Here is a 19517-nt window from a genome sequence, read left to right as displayed (position 1 = left end):
ACTTGAGTGATGATTCCCCATTGTGCTCTGAATTGTGTATTACTGTGCAGGCAGACATTCAATCTATCCAGAAGAAATGACAAGGAATTTATTCTTATACTGTGCTATGGATCTATGAGATTCTGTACGGATTGTTACATACTACATGGATCGATATTGGTATCTAATGCTTTTACAATGTACGGTATGTAAAAAAAAGACATTTGCATATTCAGCGCCCATACAGTTATTCACAAATAAGGTTAAGAAAAATAAAGCTAAGGGATATTTCTAGAGAAAATACATGAACTGTTTATTCACCTCTTTTAAGAAACCTTTTACCATGTTTAGGTTGTATGAGGACCATACCCCTAGTAAAGTGAGACCACTTAATGCCAGTTGCAATTGGACCCCACTGTTCTCTCTCAGATATCAGAGAATGTAAAATCCTTCACAGAAAATGTTGGTTTAGAGGAGGATTAACATACACTTTTTAGGTATACCTTTCTAGTACTGGGTTGGAGCCCCTCTTGCCTTCATTACTCTGAAAATTTGGTCAATATGGACATGAAGGAATCAGGCAGATTTCTTCACCACATTCATGATGCAAATTTTCCCGTTGCACCACATCCCAAAGGTGTGCTTTATTGAATTGAGATTTTACAATTTGCAGAATTTGCATAATTATGGTAAAACACGGCGAGCATGCATGCGGTAATGAGCTGCTGTACCACTAATTAGCGCAGCGTGTTCTTTTTGGAGGGAGGACATTTATTCCCAACCCCCAATAAGGCAAACAGAATAAATCCCTGGTTCAGTTACCATACTTCCTGGTGTCCTCATAGAGGATGTATTTTGGAAACGTTTTGCTGTAATTGTTAAACCTGTTAAGGACGCAGGGCGTACAGGTATGCCCCCAAGAGAATGCTTTAAACCCCCATCGATCCCAACTGCTATCAGCAGCCAGAACCCAGGGTTAATGACGGGCACCGCTGATCGGGCCGATGCCCGGTATTAACCGTTTAGACGCCGTGATCAAAGTTGATAGCGGCATGTGAAAGTAAAACTATCCCGGCAGCTCAGCGGAGCTGATCGGGACTATCGCTACAGAATCGCGATGTCCCGATGAGCTTACCGGATGACAGGAGGGTCCTCCCCGCCCTGTCATCCGATCGGCGATTTGCTCCAAGCCTAACTATTAAAATATAAGGTTAGCTAAACCGCACGGTCGTTGGCGTACACGTAAAAAAAAAATTACCCAAAAAAGTCCAAAATTGTGAATTTTTGGTCACTTCATATACCATAAAAATTTATCAAAAAATCCCATCAAAACAAAAATGGTACCGATAAAAACTACAGACCCCGGGGAAAAAATTTGCTGAAAAATTAAAAGTTATAGGGGTCAGAATATGACAATTTTAAACATACTAATTTTGGTGTATGTAATTATAATTTTTTTTAAAGTAGTAAAATAAATGAAAACCTTCATAAATTGGGCCTAATAAATCCCTGTAACCATATGGACCTACAGAATAAAGATAAGATATTTTTACCGAAAAGTGTACTGCGTAGAAACGGAAGCCCTAAAAAGTTGCAAAATGGTGTTTTTTTTTTCATTTCACCCTACAAATAATTATTTTTGCCACAGATTGCTATAAAATAAGTGATGTCATTACAAAGTGCAATTGGTGACACAAAAAAAAAGCCCTTATATGGGTCTTAGGTGCAAAAGTTAATGCGTTATGATTTTTAGAAGGGGAGGAGGAAAAAACGAAAGTGAAAAAACGAAAATTGTTTTGACTCCTTAAAGGGGTACTCCGGTGGTTAAAATTTTTGGCTATATTGCATCATCTTTTAATGTTCATGTTTTTTGCAATTGACATGTATTATATGTTTGTGTAGCATGTGTCTTTTTGTCTTACCTGTTTGTGGGCCAGGAAGTTCTGTAGTTCTGTGTTTGATCTCTTACTGGGGATAGAGAGGATGCAGGTCTGCACTGAAAGAAGACAGAGAAGATAAGAGTGTTATGTGAAGGGGAGGATAACAAAGTACACGGGCTGGGGATGTATACACTGCAGGGGAATAAATCTCGGACTGGGGATGATTTCTATATGTGAAGGGGGAGGGGGGGGGGGACTCCTGAATGACACATGCTTGGAGTTGTAGTCCCTGTTATGTGTGTGTATGCTAGTGTTTAAAAACCAGTGTGCCTCCAGCGGTTCCAAAACTACAACTCCCAGCATGCCTGGACAGACTTTGGGACATTCTGGGAGTTGTAGTTTTGCAACAGCTGGAGGAACACTGGATGGGAAACACTGTCCTAGCCTATTCAGCATACACATCATGTTACACCAGTGTTTCCAAACCAGTGTGCCTCCAGCTGTTGCAAAATTACAACTCCCAGCATGCCCTGGCAGTCTTTTGGCATGCAGGGAGTTGTAGTTTTGCAACAGCTGGAGGCACACTGATTGGGAAGCACTGGCCTAGCCTATTCAGTATATTACAAACAAAGTGCATTGTTTCCCAACCAGGGTGTCTTCAGCTGCATCAAAACTACAACTCCCAGCATGCCCGGACAGCTTTTTGCTGTCCGGGCATGCTGGCAGTAGTAGTTTTGCAACAACTGGAGGCACCCTGGTTGGGAAACACTGGTGTATGCCCTACAGAGGTGTGGTGAACTGCAACCCCCAGGAGACTACAGAGGCAGCATGCTGGTGCTATATCACAGATTGAAGACTCCTGAATGACACATGCTGGGAGTTGTAGTCCCTTTTGTGTGTGTATATGCCAGTGTATCCCAACCAGAGTTGATTATATTAGTGTGCTGTGTATAATGGGGTCGACCCGGGAAAATAGTAGGGAGGGTAAAGGGCGGAACGAAAAAAAAAAGGAGCCGCCCCAAACCAGCAAGGCATGTGGCATGCTGGGATTTGTAGTTTTCAGCACAGCAAGAAACAGGAAATAGAAGCAAAGATAGGAAAACAAAGTGGGGGATAAAAAGACAACAAAGAACGGAAATAGAGCAGCCTAAACAACAAGAATAAAAAATGAAACAAAACAAATAGGGTAAGTAAAAAATGGAAAAACACGTTGACCACTGGAGTAGCCCGTTAAGGTGAAAATGAGTCCTTAAGGGGTTAAATTGACAGTGTGGAAGAGCATCATCTGCAACTTTAGCAGTCAGCATTGGATTACATACTAAATAGAAGAGCAGTTTATAGCACCCTGCATACTACAGAATGAAGACAAGAATAGGGATTTATGATCGTGAAACCCACACTTACTTTGTCTGGCTGTCAGACACAATTTTGGCGCAGTGCCTGAAATTGTGTCTTGCATACACCAGAAAATCCAGAATCAAACCCACAGACTCTACAATTTGCATTAGGGTTTGAGAACAAAGGGAATATGTGATATTTATCATTTTAACCCTACAGAAAGTGTTGGTTTAGAATCCACATTGCTGGCCGCCCTAATAATCAGAAATTACAATCATACCTCCCAATAATTAAAAAAAATTTCTTGGTATGAAAATCTCTTGCTAAGATGGTCAGCCACTTCCTCCATCTTGCTCATTACCATAACGTGAATTTTGAGATTGATTCACCTCAGCAACCATGGTTGCTTCTATTTTATGGCTGTGCCTATAGATGGAGATGGGGGTCACATCTTGGTTGCTGGATACACTAGCATCTAGGGTTCATCCTCCTGTGCATAATGTGTTTCTAGGAATAAAAAAAAAAAGATGTTGCCATGTCCTCTGGTATCTTCCTGGAGTTTCCACACAGTGACACAAGCTGCCATCTATCCCAGAGTGTAAGTTGTAAGATAAAAATGTGATGTATGCAAGAGATTTGGGTGCAATCTGCCACAGCTTAAGAAGTGCCTAAAATTTGACAGATGTAATACAGCCTGGTTTAAAGTTAAAAACATTACAAAACAGTAGAATTACTTTTTTCCCCCTTCATTTTGAGAAAGCTTGTCGTAAATCTTAAACACAGTAGTAATGTTAAAGGGGTACTGCACCCCTAGACATGTTGCCACATGTCGGGTCTGACCGATAAGACTCCCATCAATCTCCTGGCCAGCGCTGCTGCATTCATGAACACGGGGCTTTGATGTTCGTGATGCCACGCCCCCTCCATTCATGTCTGTGGTAGGAGGCGTGACGGCCGGTACCAGAGCAGAAGACCCCAGGAGACGGACGGAGGCAGGTGACGGGACCTCCGTCCGCTATTATAGATGATCGGATCTCTGCGGCAGTGCTGTGGGCGATCCTATCATCCAATATAATGCCCCCATTGCCGCAGATGCCTTGATCTGTATTGGTCATGGCATTTGAGGGGTTAATGGCGCGATCGCTGATGTCCGCCATTACCGGCTGGTCCCTGGCTGCTGATAGCAGCCGAGACCTGACGTGCTTGATGTGAGCACCATGTGAGCATAGTGCATGAGAATACATTAAACGGCACTTTTATATGTTAAATAAATATAAAAGTACTATACCAACACTTAGGGCTGGGCAGTATACCGGTTCATACAGAATACCAAAATTCTTGTGCTGCACGATATGAATTTTAACAAATACCGCAATACCGGTTTGGTCCCTCCCCCTCGGGAATGAATCAGCCCAGCGCTGCTCTGTCCCCACATGGGGGAACTAATCCTATGTGACATGCGAGCGCTGTTCTGCCCCCCTAATTATTAGCCCAGCCCAGCGCTGTCCCCATCAGGGCACTACTCACATGTCACCCGCATGCGCTGCCCTCCTCGTCCTGTTTGTTGCGGCCTCCGGCGCTGACACTCTATACCAGTGGTTTCCAACCTGCGGACCTCCAGTTGTTGCAAAACTACAACTCCCAGCAAGCCCGGCAGCCGTTGACTGCCCAGGCATGCTGGGAGTTGTAGTTTTGCAACATCTGGAGGTCCACAGGTTGGAGACCACGGCTCTATACTGTGCGGTATCCCTATGCCCGGGCTGCAAAAAATAAACAAAAAAAACTTTAACTCACCTCCCGTTGGTCCGGTACCAGCCTCACTTGTTTCCTGGGGACGGGAACGTCGGACAGCTGTCAGCCTATCACCGGCCGCAGCAATGTTCCGCCTCGGCCGGTGATAGGCTGAGCCCACTGTCATGTAAAAAGCCGGCTTCTTACATGACAGTGGGCTCAGCCTATCACCGGCCGAGGCGGAACATCGCTGTGGCCAGTGATAGCTTACAGCTCTCCGACATTCCCGTCCCCAGCGTAAGGCCAACGTAGGTGTGTTGAAGTTTATTTTGTTTACCTTTGACAAACAGGACGAGGAGGGCAGCGCTTGCGGGTGACAAATGTGAGTAGTACCCCGATGGGGATGTGGGCTGATAATATGGGGGGGCGCTAGGAAATACCGGTATATACGGTGGAACCGCCAAAAGTTTAAAAATACTGTGATAGACACATTTGGTCATACCGCCCCGCCCTACCAGCACTTCCTCTGTATATTTAATGCAAATATATTTAACTGAAACTAGGTATTTTTATGGATACTATTGGGCCACAATAGGGCTGATAGAACTAATAAATAAATACCAGTGCTGTATGGGTCTTAACCAATTAAAATAATTTATTACTAAAAGGAAGTATAATATTAATACATATACTAGAGGCATCTAAACCATTGTTTGGTCATCACCTAGGCTATACATTGCCTTTTCTAGTATATGTGTTCATTTTATACTTCCTTATAATAAATTATGATAATTGGTTAAGACCTATACAGTGCTTGTACTTATTTGTCACTTTGTTATATGGTTGTTTTAAAAAAAAAAAAATTAACATTTAATAAAGAAAATCCAACAAGGGGTCCCCATACCTACTAGGACACTAACCAGTTCTGCAGCAGCCTCAGGCTAATTTTTTTTGCAAGATCTGACAGGTACGCTTTAAGCTGAATACAGCTAAAGTTAATCACAAGATATCATGGGAACTTGGCCCATATCACCTTTATGTGTAGGTCTTTGTATCATAGTGTTTGTGCAGGGCACACTTCAGTATGATAGGGGTAACATTCTGTGTTTTATCTTTTTCCTTTCTTTCCTTCACTTTTGTGGATTTAATATCACTGTGGAACTGGATGACATACTAATGCCACAACAATGTTCTTACCCTATACTGTAATGTAACCCTTTATGTACCCTCAGTGGAGTACTCTCGATAACTATAAAACATTTTTATGGAATTGTCATCCAAATGCGTTTTGTCTTGTTATATTACCTATAGCGAGAAGATGCCCACTAAACAGATCACTAAAAAATGTCACTGGTACCGTGTTTCCCCGAAAATACACCCTACCCGGAAAAAAAGCCCTAGCTGGATTATCGGGGTGGGCTGCACTATAAGCCCTACCCCGATAATAAAACCTAAACCAGTGGTCTCCAACCTGCGGACCTCCAGATGTTTGCAGCCCGGGCATTGTCTAGGTCCGCAGGTTGAAGACCACTGACCTAGACAATGCCCGGGCTGCAAATATAAAAAAAAAAATTAACTTACCTTCGTCCTCCGTTCCACCGTTGCTAAGGAACCGGCCTCCCTGTCCTCCGCTTTTCTTGCTGCTTCCTGGTGTTGGGATGTCGCAGAGCCTTCAGCCTATCACCGGCCGGCTTCTTACATGACAGTCGGCTCAGCCTATCACCGGCCGGCTTCTTACATGACAGTCGGCTCAGCCTATCACCGGCCGGCTTCTTACATGACAGTCGGCTCAGCCTATCACCGGCCGGCTTCTTACATGACAGTCGGCTCAGCCTATCACCGGTCGAGGCGGGACAACGATGCGGCCGGTGATAGGCTGAAGGCTCTGTGACGTCCCAACACCAGGAAGCAGCAAGAAAAGCGGAGGACAATGAGGCCGGTTCCTTAGCAACGGAGGACGAAGGTAAGTTAAAATTTGTTTTTTAATATTTGCAGCCCGGGCACAGGAACACAAAGTACAGTGCAGCGGCTGATAATTATTTGGCAGGGGGGAGAGAAGCTGCGCTGGTGACATACGATTAGTCCCCCGATGTGGGGTGCAGCGCTAGGCTGATAAACTGGAGGGGGGACATTGGGGAGGGCAGATGATGATAATGGGGGGCTCTAAATACTGTTAAATACCATGGAACCGCCATGTTGTTCAATGTACATACCGTACCGTAAATAAATAAGCCCTACCCTGAAAATAAGCCCTAGTGTTTTTTTTGTGACTAAAATTAATATAAGACCCGGTCTTATTTTCGGAGAAACACGGTAGCACCATACATGGTGTCAAAATGTTGCTGCACAAAAACAGATAAGTAGCTATTTCAGTAGGTATTGATTCTAACTGAAGAGAGTCAGTGGTGTAAGGACAATTCATTCCAGACAGTGCTGCATGGGGAAAATGTAAGTTAGCTCTCCTCCAAAAGAAAGGAATCTGAACTTTTTTCTTCTCTCTTTATAACTTTTTAGTGGTATATGAACATCGCTCAAGACTGGAAAAATCTTTACAAAAGGAAAGACTTGAACTTAAGAAAGCAAGAGAAGGTAAAGTCATATTGGAATATAGCCTGACTGTAGGAAGAGTGCCAGAGCCCTATGTGTTCTTATTCTAGATCACCTCTTAAAAAATTGGATTGCAGATTGAAAGTGTTGCCTAGAAAACTATAAATGAAGCGAGCATGCTGTGTGTTTGACTTGGCAATGTATTCTGCGTAGTAATTTGGTTGCTAGAACTCACTGACCATAGTTGCAGGACTTCCATTGTTTATTCTAATGGAGCTTTTACATAGCAGGGTCGGTGGCTGCGGGCCACAAGATAACATTCTATAGGTTGAACCTATATGCAATGGTCCCTCAAGTTACAATATTAATTGGTTTCAGGACAACCATTGTATGTTGAAACCATTATATGTTGAGACCATAACTCTACGGATAATTGGTAATTGGTTCTGAAGCCAACAAAATGTCATCCAAAAATAGGAAAAAGTGAGGATTAAAGATAAATAAGTAGATAACTAATATAGATAAAGTAAATCCTTACATATAAAAGTAAGAGAGATCTGCTGGGAGCTTTAAATCACTGTCTATTTCAGTGTTTCCCAAGCAAGGTGCCTCCAGCTGTTGCAAAACTACAACTCCCAGCATGCCTGGACAGCCTTTGGCTGTCCGGGCATGCTGGGAGTTGATGTTTTGCAACAGCTGGAGGCACCTTGCTTGGGAAACACTGGTCTATGTAGTGGACAGAAGCTCTTTCAGGGTCCTGTACAGAACACGCAGTGTCCTAAAAAAAGGAAAATGGAGCCGCCCTCACCTGATGCCCAAAGGAGAAGCTAACCCTGGCACAGGTAAAGAGTACAGAATATGTAATGCATCCCTGTACTGTAGGGGGCGCTACCAGACACCAGTCAGTGCATGCACTTTAGGAATACACGGGTTTTACCAGTGAAATATCCATTCTGATTGGTCAGTTCTTCCAGCCATTTACATGTTTCACAGATTCCATAGCATTGTATGTTGAGTCTGGTTTCAAGTTACAATGGTCCAGAAAAGACCATTGTATGTTGAAACTATTGTATGTTGAGGCCATTGTAAGTTGAGGGATCACTGTATAGACATATTGAGCAACATGCAATCCAAGTCCAGCTCACCTGTTTCCTGATAGTCGTGCAAGGCAGCATTATAAAATAAAAAAGGTGATCCAGCACTTCCAAAGCAAGCAATACATTACACCAGTGCCAGCACACCTAAATGTATTTCATGTGTTTCGCGCACATGTGCGTGAAACGTGTCAAATGAATCTTAAGGTCTGCTGACACTGCAATAACACTAGAGTCTTGCTTTGGAAGTGCTGGATCACCTTTTCTTCAGTTAAAGGGGAAACTCTGGTACGTAGGTTCTTATCTCCTATCCACAATTGGGACCCCACACAATCTCCAGCATTTCGTGCTGTTGTCGTCAGTAATCTGTGCACGGAGGTCGCTTCATGCATGAGAAGAGCCAGGGTGCCGAGCAGGAGATTGCAGGAGGTCCTACTGGGGCCCCTCTCTGCCCCTGCGATCAGATACTTATCCCCCAAAGCGAAGTTCACCTATGACATTGAGCACATGTATTGATGAACATTCAATGAGCCAAATTTCTTGCCCAGGGAGGAGCACCTTAAATTCTAGGGACACAAGAAGAAAATTGCACAGATCATCCACCTACACATTTTGCTTTGGTCAGCTTTGTGTTGTAGATGTAGACAAAGCACTGATGTAAGTCACGCAGAGTTATCTCTACATTTCCTATGCAAATGAAGAATCTCAGGCAATTAATTATTTAGTTTCTGACCAATAAACTGTGAAATTGCATTTTGTCTTATCAGCTGAATGAATGTGAGTTTTATTTGTATTGTCATATGACTGGATTTTTGCAAAGTACAACAAAACTAAAGTAACTGTTGAGACACAATTTCTGATAGATTTTGGTAGTGTCTTTGATCTTTTTGAGGTGCAAGACCTTTTCCAAATGACTTGCAGTAGAAAATCTGTATGTGCCTTACTGCTGCCATCTTGTGTTAACAAGGGGTAATAACATGAATACCATACAACTAAAACATTATGGAAAAACAGGTCTCGTATCATGGGCTGTAAAAAGGTATCTGCCTCCCTGTGTGCATAGCTTTCTGAAATATATGTTGGAATGTGGGAGTAAATACTTTTTACAGTACTTGTATACTATCAAAGGCATTTTATCTTTAAAGTGTACCTGTTGTTAGCAGAAATGTTTTATATTATGTAGATAATACCATTATATGTATATATGTAATATACATGGGCTATAAAATGTGTATATTTTTGTCCCTGCAGCTATTGCCTGTGTGTCTCTGTAAAGAGACCAAATAAAGGAAGTGTGGGTGGACAAGCAGGACAAACAGGGCATGTCCCAGAGCCTTACTGCACAGAGCCCTGCTTGCCCTTAGTGCACAGAGCCCTGCACATCATGGCCATCTGGATAAGAGTGGGTCCCTAACTTAAAATGGTGTATTGCTGGGAGGCACGACCATCACTGCAATATCCGTGCCCATTGGGGGAATGGCCCAGTGGCTAAGTAGCCCCATCTCTGTTCAACCTAGCTCCTGGCTTTGGGCTTTGTGAACCCACAGACACATTGCCACGGCAGCAATGACCACTGCACAGCACCACACCAGTTTTAACAAATAGCAAAGCTCAATCACTATTAGGGACATTTATCAATGGGTTTAGTCAGGTTTTCTTTACTATAATTGTTGCAAAATTGTCGCACTTGCGACTACGCAATTTTTCGTGCAACATTTTGACTGGAAAGCGAGAAAAGCAAGTTTTCCAAAAATTAACTACGTAGTAATAATTTTAAAATGGACTACGGGTAGTCAGGTATTTAGTAACTGCGACAGTCGCAACTGCGCAAAAAAAAAAAGTCGCAACAGGGTTAAAAATTGACTAAATTTACTCCAGCTCAAACATGGAGCAGAAAAAGCTACAACCAAAGTAATAAAGGAAAAATTGCTAACGTGAAAGAAAATTATCAACAGGCTGAAACCAGTTGATAAATAAGTCGCACATAAGCAAAAAAAAGTAAGGAAAAAATTACTAAAAAAAAAGAATACATAAGCAACCATTGATAAATGTCCCTCTATATGCCCTTAGTCTGAGGATGGGAAGACTGCAAAGAAACAGACCCTTTTGCCGCCTCCTGCTGATTAAATAGGCCTGAGCTGAGTGGGTGGGGAAGAGTGCTGGCCAGGTAAAACAAAATAAATTAAGTTGAATGCAATGTGACTAATGCACTGCAGCTGAAATACTTTTGTGAGCCAGTCTCCTTTTTCAGTCACATGTCACTGGTGTTATATCTCCTACCTAAGACCACATGGTTATCTTCCCTTTTCCCCACCTTGTTCTATGGAGGCTGTTTCACACGCTAAGCACCACATGACAAAGAGTAAGGGCCTATTTATCTTTGCTGACTGGTTGCAGGAAAGAAAGGCCAATCTTTGTGATTGGTGTTCATTTACAGAGCCTTCACAAGGCTCAATTAATCATGCAGCCCTTTAAATGAATCTATGTCGCTGCACATCCCCTGTTTACACAGGGCACCATGCAGCCAATAGCGTATATTTAAAGGGGTACTCCGGTGGAAAAAAAAATTTTTAAATCAGCTAGTGCCAGAAAGTTAAGCAGATTTGTAAGTTACTTCTATTTGAATTTCTTTTCTGTCTGACCACAGTGCTCTCTGCCTGTCTCACGAACTGTCCATAGAAGGAGCAAATCCCCATAGTAAACCTTTCCTGCTCTGGACAGTTCCTGACATGGACAGACGTGTAAGCAGAGAGCACTGTGGTCAGACAGAAAAGAACTACACAACTTCCTCTGGAGCATACAACAGCTGATACGTACTGGAAGGATTAATATTTTTAAATAGAAGTTATTTACAAATCTGTTTAACTTTCTGACACCAGTTGATTTAAAAAATAGTTTTCCAGAGGAGTACCCCTTTAAATGACCACATCAAAGATTCATTCGGGTGATGAAATGTTTTTACACAAGCAGATTATTGGGAACGTTCCTTTGCTTGATAATCTGCCCCTTCAAAAGGCCTTAAAGGAGTTATCCAGAAAAAAAACTTTTTATTTTATATATATATCAACTGGCTGCAGAAAGTTAAACAGATTTGTAAATTACTTCTATTAAAAAATCTTAATCCTTTCAGTATTTATGAGCTTCTGAAGTTAAGGTTGTTCTTTTTTGTCTAAGTGCTCTCTGATGACACCTGTCTCGGGAAACGCCCAGTTTAGAAGCAAATCCCCATAACAAACCTTTTCTAAACTGGGCGTTTCCGAGACAGGTGTCATCGGAGAGCACTTAGACAAAAAAGAACAACCTTAACTTCAGAAGCTCATAAGTACTGAAAGGATTAAGATTTTTTAATAGAAGTAATTTACAAATCTGCTCAACTTTCTGGAGCCAGTTGATATATGTAAAAAAGTTTTTGCCTGGATAACCCCTTTAATTCAGCAGTTTTTTCTATAGGTTTAAAATCCCCTAAAATCAAAACTCAGTGTTGTATACTTGATTGTATCTATTTTTTCTACTACTACTTTGACAATGGAATATCTTTTTTTCTAGATCATCTTGTTTATAAACTAGAAGCACAAGAAACGCTGAATAAAGGAAGGGTGAGTAAAGTGGTTTATAGTCCTAACACAAGTTTCACTTTTCTGAAGTAAACAAAGGGTTGGGGTTTTTATATGACTAATTATGTCTTTCATATGTGCAATACCACTTTTGGTAAATGGCAACTGACAAAAATCACATTTGTTTGCTTACGTTGTATTTGGGAGACTACAATACCTCAGGCACTGGATTTTAGAGATCAGACCTTTTGATTTTTGACAGTTGACTGAGAAGTAGTGATCAGGCAGGTTGGTTTTACTAAATTAATCTCTACTCTACAGTAGATATCCCGTTAGTTCCTTTAGTAAGTTCTGTTATGTGTATGGTCTACAGTGTATCACAGTTATGAAATGACTTATTTGTAGTTTTAATAATGTAGGAGTTTTCATATCTTAGGGTACATGTACACCACGTTTTTGCTATACAGTTCCCGTATACGGTTTCAAGTTAAAAACCGTATGGAACTGTATAGAAAACTGTATGCATTGACTTAACATTGTAAACTGTATGTCAAATGCATCATCCGGTTTAGGCTGGGTTCACACTACGTTTTTCAACTAAGGTTCCCGCATACGTTTTCTATCAAAAACCGTATGGGGGAAAAAAACGGATGGAACAGTATGGGAAAAAGTAAACCGTATGGGTTTTTAAACAGTATACTGTTTTTAAAAGTGCATACTGTTCCGTCCGTTTTTGTAGAAAAAAAACCCATACGTTTTTGAAAATTTTGTCCATTTTTAATGGGAGGGGTCTTGGGTGGGGACTTTAGGATTCAAATGCGCATGTGCAAAGTAAAAACGTATACGTTATTCCCGTATGGAACCGTATACATGTGCGTTTCCCATTGACGTCCATGTTAAAAAAAACGTATGCGGTTGCAGTACGGTTTTTAAACCGGAGACAAAATCGTGGTCAACCACGGTTTTGACTCCGGTTTAAAAACCGTACTGCAACTGCATACTTTTTTTTTAACATGGACGTCAATGGGAAACGCACATATATACGGTTCCATACGGGAATAACGTATACGTTTTTACTTTGCACATGCGCATTTGAATCCTAAAGTCCCCACCCAAGACCCCTCCCATTAAAAATGGACAAAATTTTCAAAAACGTATGGGTTTTTTTTCTACAAAAACGGACGGAACAGTATGCACTTTTAAAAACAGTATACTGTTTAAAAACCCATACGGTTTACTTTTTCCCATACTGTTCCATCCGTTTTTTCCCCCCCATACGGTTTTTGATAGAAAACGTATGCGGGAACCTTAGTTGAAAAACGTAGTGTGAACCCAGCCTTAGTCTGTTTTGCATCTCATACGTTTTTGTCCATTTTTTTTTTACCCGTACCCAAAACCGTAGTCTACCACGTTTCTTGGTCCGGGTGAAAAACTGTATTCAACCGTATACGGTTTTTTTAAACATGGGAGTCAATGGGAACCGTACAGAACTGTATGGGCGTACGGTTCCATCAGGTTTTCACCATACGGTTTTTGACTTTGCACAGTTTTTTTTTTCTTGAAATTTCAATCAAACAAGTGAAACTTTATTCAAAATGGAGTGAAAAGTTAAAAACTTATAAAAAAAAATTCTTAAAAAATGGATGCAACCAGACAGCATTTTTCAAACCGTATACGGTTTTCAACCGTATATGGGTTAAAATTTGTACACACTTTTTGATACAGTCTAGTCAGGTTTTGAGGAATCCGTTTTTCATCAAAAACCTGATACAGGAACTGTATTGCAAAAACGTGGTGTGCATGCACCCTTACTCAGGGGTCAAGTCCTGGGGAAAAAAGTGTGGGAACTCACCCCCCACGTTCTCCCTGCTTCTCACGGCGTTCGTTTAGAGCATTGGGTGCAGCGCCAGAGGCTCATGATGTCACGCTCAATGCAAGTATATGGGAGGGGGCGTGATGGCTGTCATGCCCCCTCCCATAGATTTGCATTGAGGGGGTATCACTGTGATGTCACGAGCCTCTGCCCTGCATCACCAGTCTGTCTGGGGTGCCGCAGCCGAGATCGCAGGGGTCCCCAGCAGCAAGCCCCCCCGCGATCAGACTTCTTATCCCCTATCCTTTGGATAGGGGATAACATGTCTAGGGGCAGAGTAAGGCTGGGTTCACACCACGTTTTCTGAAATACGGTTCCCGTATACAGTTTGGAGGAGGGGGCGGGGCTTAATAGCGGCGCCCGCACTCAGCCGTATTCGGGAACCGTATTTAATACAAGTCTATGAGCCGACCGGAGTGAACCGCAGCCTCCGGTCGGCTTCGTTTTCGGCCGTATGCGGTTTCCCGACCGCAGGCAAAAACGTGGTCGACCACGTTTTTGCCTGCGGTCGGGAAACCGCATACGGCCGAAAACGAAGCCGACCGGAGGCTGCGGTTCACTCCGGTCGGCTCATAGACTTGTATTAAATACGGTTCCCGAATACGGCTGAGTGCGGGCGCCGCTATTAAGCCCCGCCCCCTCCTCCAAACCGTATACGGGAACAGTATTTAAGAAAACGTGGTGTGAACCCAGCCTAACCCTTTAAGAGCTGGTCCTGCAGGCCTCCTGTTAATGGGAACTCCGTTCCTGCTGTGGAAAAAATGCAGGAACTCTGTTCCCATGAGTTCCTGCAGGACTTCAGCCTTGCCCTTACTCTACTATAAAAAGCTCAGTTAGTTGATATACATATACAGTCCATGTTTATAGTTGTGTTTATATCTTGCTAGAAGTGAGCATATTAACAAGAAAACCTGTTTTATCTTTACAGCAAGATTCCAATACTAGATATAATGCACTCAGTGTGCAGCACCAAATGCTAAAGGTAAGTTACTGTGGTTTATGTCCGATCCTATATTGAAGCTACAGTATATTTTGGGATATCCTCCTGATGTACTTCTGATAGACATTATGTTAAAAACGCTTTAGTGCTGTCTTGAATGTGTGTTTAAATTTATCAGACTGTAACTGTGCTAGCTGTGGTATTACGTAGGCACTATATAGCAGTATTCTTTAGACTCAGTATATTACTGTGTACAATGAGGGAATTGTCAATGATCTATAGTGAGTGTAAAATATAGTCCTGTAATTTAGATCAAAATTTGATATCTGGAAGATACATGGCATGTTAGGTGATAAGTATTTATTCTAAGAAAGAAGATCCAGCTCACGTGGACATAGTACCATTGTTTATTTATTGCATACAAAGTAAAAATCCATATAGATCCCAAAAAAAACTAAACAAATGACTGGATGTTTTTTAACCCCTTCCCACAGAATGACTTATATAAACATCTGATTATGCTGCTTTCACACTATAAAATGTATTCGTTTTAAAGATCCGTTTGATGTTCCGTTATAAAAACCCTGAAAATCGTCTGTTAAGCGGCCGTTACAAAATCCCATTCGGCCGTTAGAAAATTCCATTATAGTCTATGGGATTTTTACATTATCCATTTTAACCTGTTATAGCCCGTTATTAACGTTATTTTGTGATGGAAGAAAGTAACGGGAGAAATAGTGCATGCACTATTTCTTCCATTCATTCTCCCATCACGAAATAACACCCGTTATTAATAACGGCTATAACGGGTTACAACGGATAATGTCAAAATCCCATAGACTATAATGGGATTTTCTAACGGCCGTATGGGATTTTGTAACGGCCATTTAATGGCTGATTTTCATGTTTTTTTATAACGAAACATTGAACAGATCTTTAAAATGGATACATTTTATAGTGTGAAAGCAGCATCGCAATGTTAACAGGCAGAAGTCCTGCTGTTACCGGAGAGAGACAACTTCTGCAAGCCACCACAGGACCATCTGTGAATGGTCCTGGTCAGCAATCACTGTGATTGGTCCCTGTGAAACAATCACAGTGTCTCAGCTGACTGGGGTTGTGTGAAAGTTCAGTTCCCCCACTCTGCCCGTCCCTAAAAGTCCAGGCAGAGCAGGGGAAGCTGACCCGAGAGGTGTGGGGGCCAATGTGCCGGGGATCGGCGGCACATACCTGAGGACTGGCGCAGGCAGCGTGGACCGGTGGCAGGCAAGTGGAGGAGGCGGCGTCAACATCAGAGGCAGCAGTGAAGATTGCTGTAAAGTGATCTTCACTGCTGCTTCTAGGAGTGTCAAAACTACAACTCCCAGCATGCCCACACAGTCCAGGCATGCTTGGAGTTGAAGTTTTGCAACATCTGGAGGGCTACAGTTTGGACACCACTACACAGTGGTCTCCAAACTGTTCTCCTCCAGTTGTTGCAAAACTACAACTCCCAGCATACCTTTCAGCTGTCTGGGCATACTGGGAGTTGTAGTTTTGCAACAACTGCAGGCACACTGGTTGGCAAACAGTGTCTGTTTCCTAACTCAGTGTTTCCCAACCCGTGTGCCTCCAGTTGTTGCGAAACTATAACTCCCAGAATGCACAGACAATGCATGCTGGGAGTTGTAGTTTTGCAACAGTTGGAGGCACATGGGTTGGGAAATACTGAGTTAAGTAACAAACTCTCAGTGTTTTGCAACCAGTGTGCCTCCAGCTGTTGCATAACTACAACCCCCAGCATGCACGGACAGCCAAAGGGCATGCTGGAAGTTGTAGTAGGATGCTTCGAGCTGTTGCATAACTACAGCCCCAGCATGCCCTTCTGCTGTCACTGCATGCTGAGAGTTGTAGTTTTGCAACAGCTGGAGGATTGCAGTGAATGTACAAACTCAAACTCCCAGCGGGAAACTCGCTGTAAACCCTCGCCCATGTGAATGTACCCTAAAAACACTACACTACGCTACACAAAATAAAAAGTAAAACACTACATATACACATACACATACCCCTCCCCAATAAAAATGAAAAACATCTGGTACGGCACTGTTTCTAAAACGGAACCTCCAGCTGTTGCAAAACTGCAGCTCAAAGTATTGCCAGACAGCCATTGACTATCCTGGCATGGTGGGAGTTCTGCAACAGCTGGAGGCACCCTGTTTGGGAATCACTGGCGTAGAATACCCCTATGTCAACCCCATGCAAATCCCTAATTAAGGCCTCAAATACACATGGCGCTCTCTCATTTCGGAGCCCTGTCATAATTCAAGGCTACAGTTGGGGTATTTCCGTACTCGGGAGAAATTTCCTAACAAATGTTGGGCGGGCTTTTTATCCTTTCACCCCTTATGAAAAGGTAAAGTTGGGGTCTACTCCAGCATGTTATTGTAAAAAAAAAAAAATTTACACTAACTTGCTGCTGTTGCCCCATACTTTTCATTTTCACAAGAGGTAAAAGGAAAAAAAAGACTCCCAAGATTTGTAACACAATTTTTCCTGAGAATGGAAATACCCCATATGTGGACGTAAAATGCTCTGCGAACGCACAACAAGGCTCAGGAGTGAGAGCGCCATGTACATTTGAGGGGATTTGCTCAGGGGTGGCTGATCGTTACAGTGGTTCTGACATAAGCAAATTTTGGAAACTACACCCCTTAAGGAATGTAACAAAGGGTATAGTGAGCCTTAACACCCCACAGATGTTTGAAAAATGTTTGTTAAAGTTGGATGGGAAAATGAAAAAAAAAAGTTTCACTAAAATGCTGGTGTTATCACAAATTTTTCATTTTCACAAGGGGTAATAGGAAAAAAAACATAATTTGTAACACCATGGGGTAAGGAAATACCCCATATGTGGATGTAAAGTTCTCTGCTGACGCATTACAGTGCTCAGAAGAGAAGGAGCACCATTGGGCTTTTGGAGAGCGAATTAGGCTGGAATTGAAGGCCATGTGCGTTTACAAAGCCATTATGGTGCTAGAACAGTGGACCCCCCACATGTGACCCCATTTTGGAAACTACACCCCTCACAGAATGAAATAAGGGGTACAATGAGCATTTACACCCCACAGGTGTCTGACAGATTTTTGGAACAGTGGTCCATGAAAATGAAAAATTTTATTTTTCATTTGCACAGCCCACTGTTCCAAAAGTCTGTCAAACACCAGTTGGGTGTAAATGCTCACTGTACCACTTTACATTTACATTACATTCAGTGAGGGGTGTAGTTTCCATAATGGGGTCACATGTGTGGGGTTCACTGTTCGGGTAGCATGGGGGCTTTGTAAACGCACATGGCCACCAACTTCCATTCCGAACAAATTCTCTCTCCAAAAGGCCAATGGCACTCCTTCTCTTCTGAGCATTATAGTTCGCCCGCAGAGCACTTTACATCCACACATGGGGTATTTCCATACTCAGAAGAAATGGGGTTACAGATTTTGGGGTGCATTATAGTGAAAATGTCAAACTAACCTGATCAGCTTTTATGAGGAGGTGAGCTCCCGACTGGACCAGGGGGAATCGCTGAATGTCGTATATCTGGATTTTTCCAAAGCATTACATACAGTTCCACATAAAAGGTTGGTGCATAAAATTAGAAGGACTGGGCTGGGGGAGAATGTGTGTAAGTGGGTGTGTAACTGGCTCAGTGATAGGAAACAGAGGGTGGTTATTAATGGTACTTATTTTGATTGGGTGACTGTTACTAGTGGGGTACCACAGGGGTCAGCCTTGGGTCCTGTTCTATTTAATATATTCATTAATGACCTTGCAGAGGGGTTGAATAGTAAAGTAGCAATCTTTGCAGATGATACTAAACTCTGTAAAGCGGTAAACACAATAAAGGACAGTGAACTGTTACAAATGGATCTGGATAGGTTGGAGGGCTGAGAAGTGGCAGATGAGGTTCAACACTGATAAATGTAAGTTTATGCACATGGGGAAGAAAAATCCGAGCTGGGATTATGTATTAAATTGGAGAACTCTTGGGACGACTGAAGTGGAAAAGGACTTGGGAGTCTTAGTTAACAGTAAATTTAGCTGTAGTGACCAGTGTCGGGCAGCCAAGGCAAATAAAATCATGGGGTGCATCAATAGGGTTAAAGATGCCCACGACAAGGAAATAATTCTACCGCTGTACAAATCACTAGTCAGCCCACCCATAGAATACTATGTACAGTACTGTGCACCAGTGTACAAGAAAGATATAGTGGAGCTGGAGAGGGTTCAAAGATGGGCAACCAGAGTAATCGAGGGAATGGGAGGACTACAGTATCCAGAAAGATTGTCAGAATTGGGGTTATTTAGTTTAGAAAAAAAGAAGGCCTAGGGAGACCTAAAAACTATGTATAAATATATCAGGGGGGCATACAGAGATCTCTCCCATGATCTATTTATACCCAGGACTGTATCTATAACACGGAGGCATCCTCTACGTCTAGAGGAAAGAAGGTTTCTACACCAGCACAGACGGGGGTTCTTTACTGTAAGAGCAGTGAGACTGTGGAATTCTCTCCCGGAGGAGGTGGTCATGGTGAACTC

At 42.5% G+C, this 19517-nt stretch overlaps 1 protein-coding gene across 5 annotated transcripts in view; it reads left to right on the top strand.

The window, feature by feature from the left end:
• Positions 1–19517, top strand: part of GOLIM4 (golgi integral membrane protein 4) — a 148889-nt gene that overhangs the window by 76114 nt on the left and 53258 nt on the right. For 4 of the 5 annotated variants that reach the window (XM_056565108.1, XM_056565110.1, XM_056565109.1 and 1 more), the window contains exons 2-4: positions 7443–7517; positions 12116–12165; positions 14925–14978. In XM_056565108.1, the coding sequence (XP_056421083.1) occupies positions 7443–7517; positions 12116–12165; positions 14925–14978 (179 nt within the window). Of the gene's footprint in view, positions 1–6772; positions 6892–7442; positions 7518–12115; positions 12166–14924; positions 14979–19517 lie in introns of those variants that run through there. The other variant, XM_056565112.1, reaches the window with a different exon arrangement.

This window comes from Hyla sarda, chromosome 3 (genome assembly GCF_029499605.1).
Source record: "Hyla sarda isolate aHylSar1 chromosome 3, aHylSar1.hap1, whole genome shotgun sequence".
Classification (NCBI taxonomy): domain Eukaryota; kingdom Metazoa; phylum Chordata; class Amphibia; order Anura; family Hylidae; genus Hyla; species Hyla sarda.
Note: the sequence above shows the minus strand (reverse complement) of the source record. Positions and strands in the feature narration are given on the sequence as shown.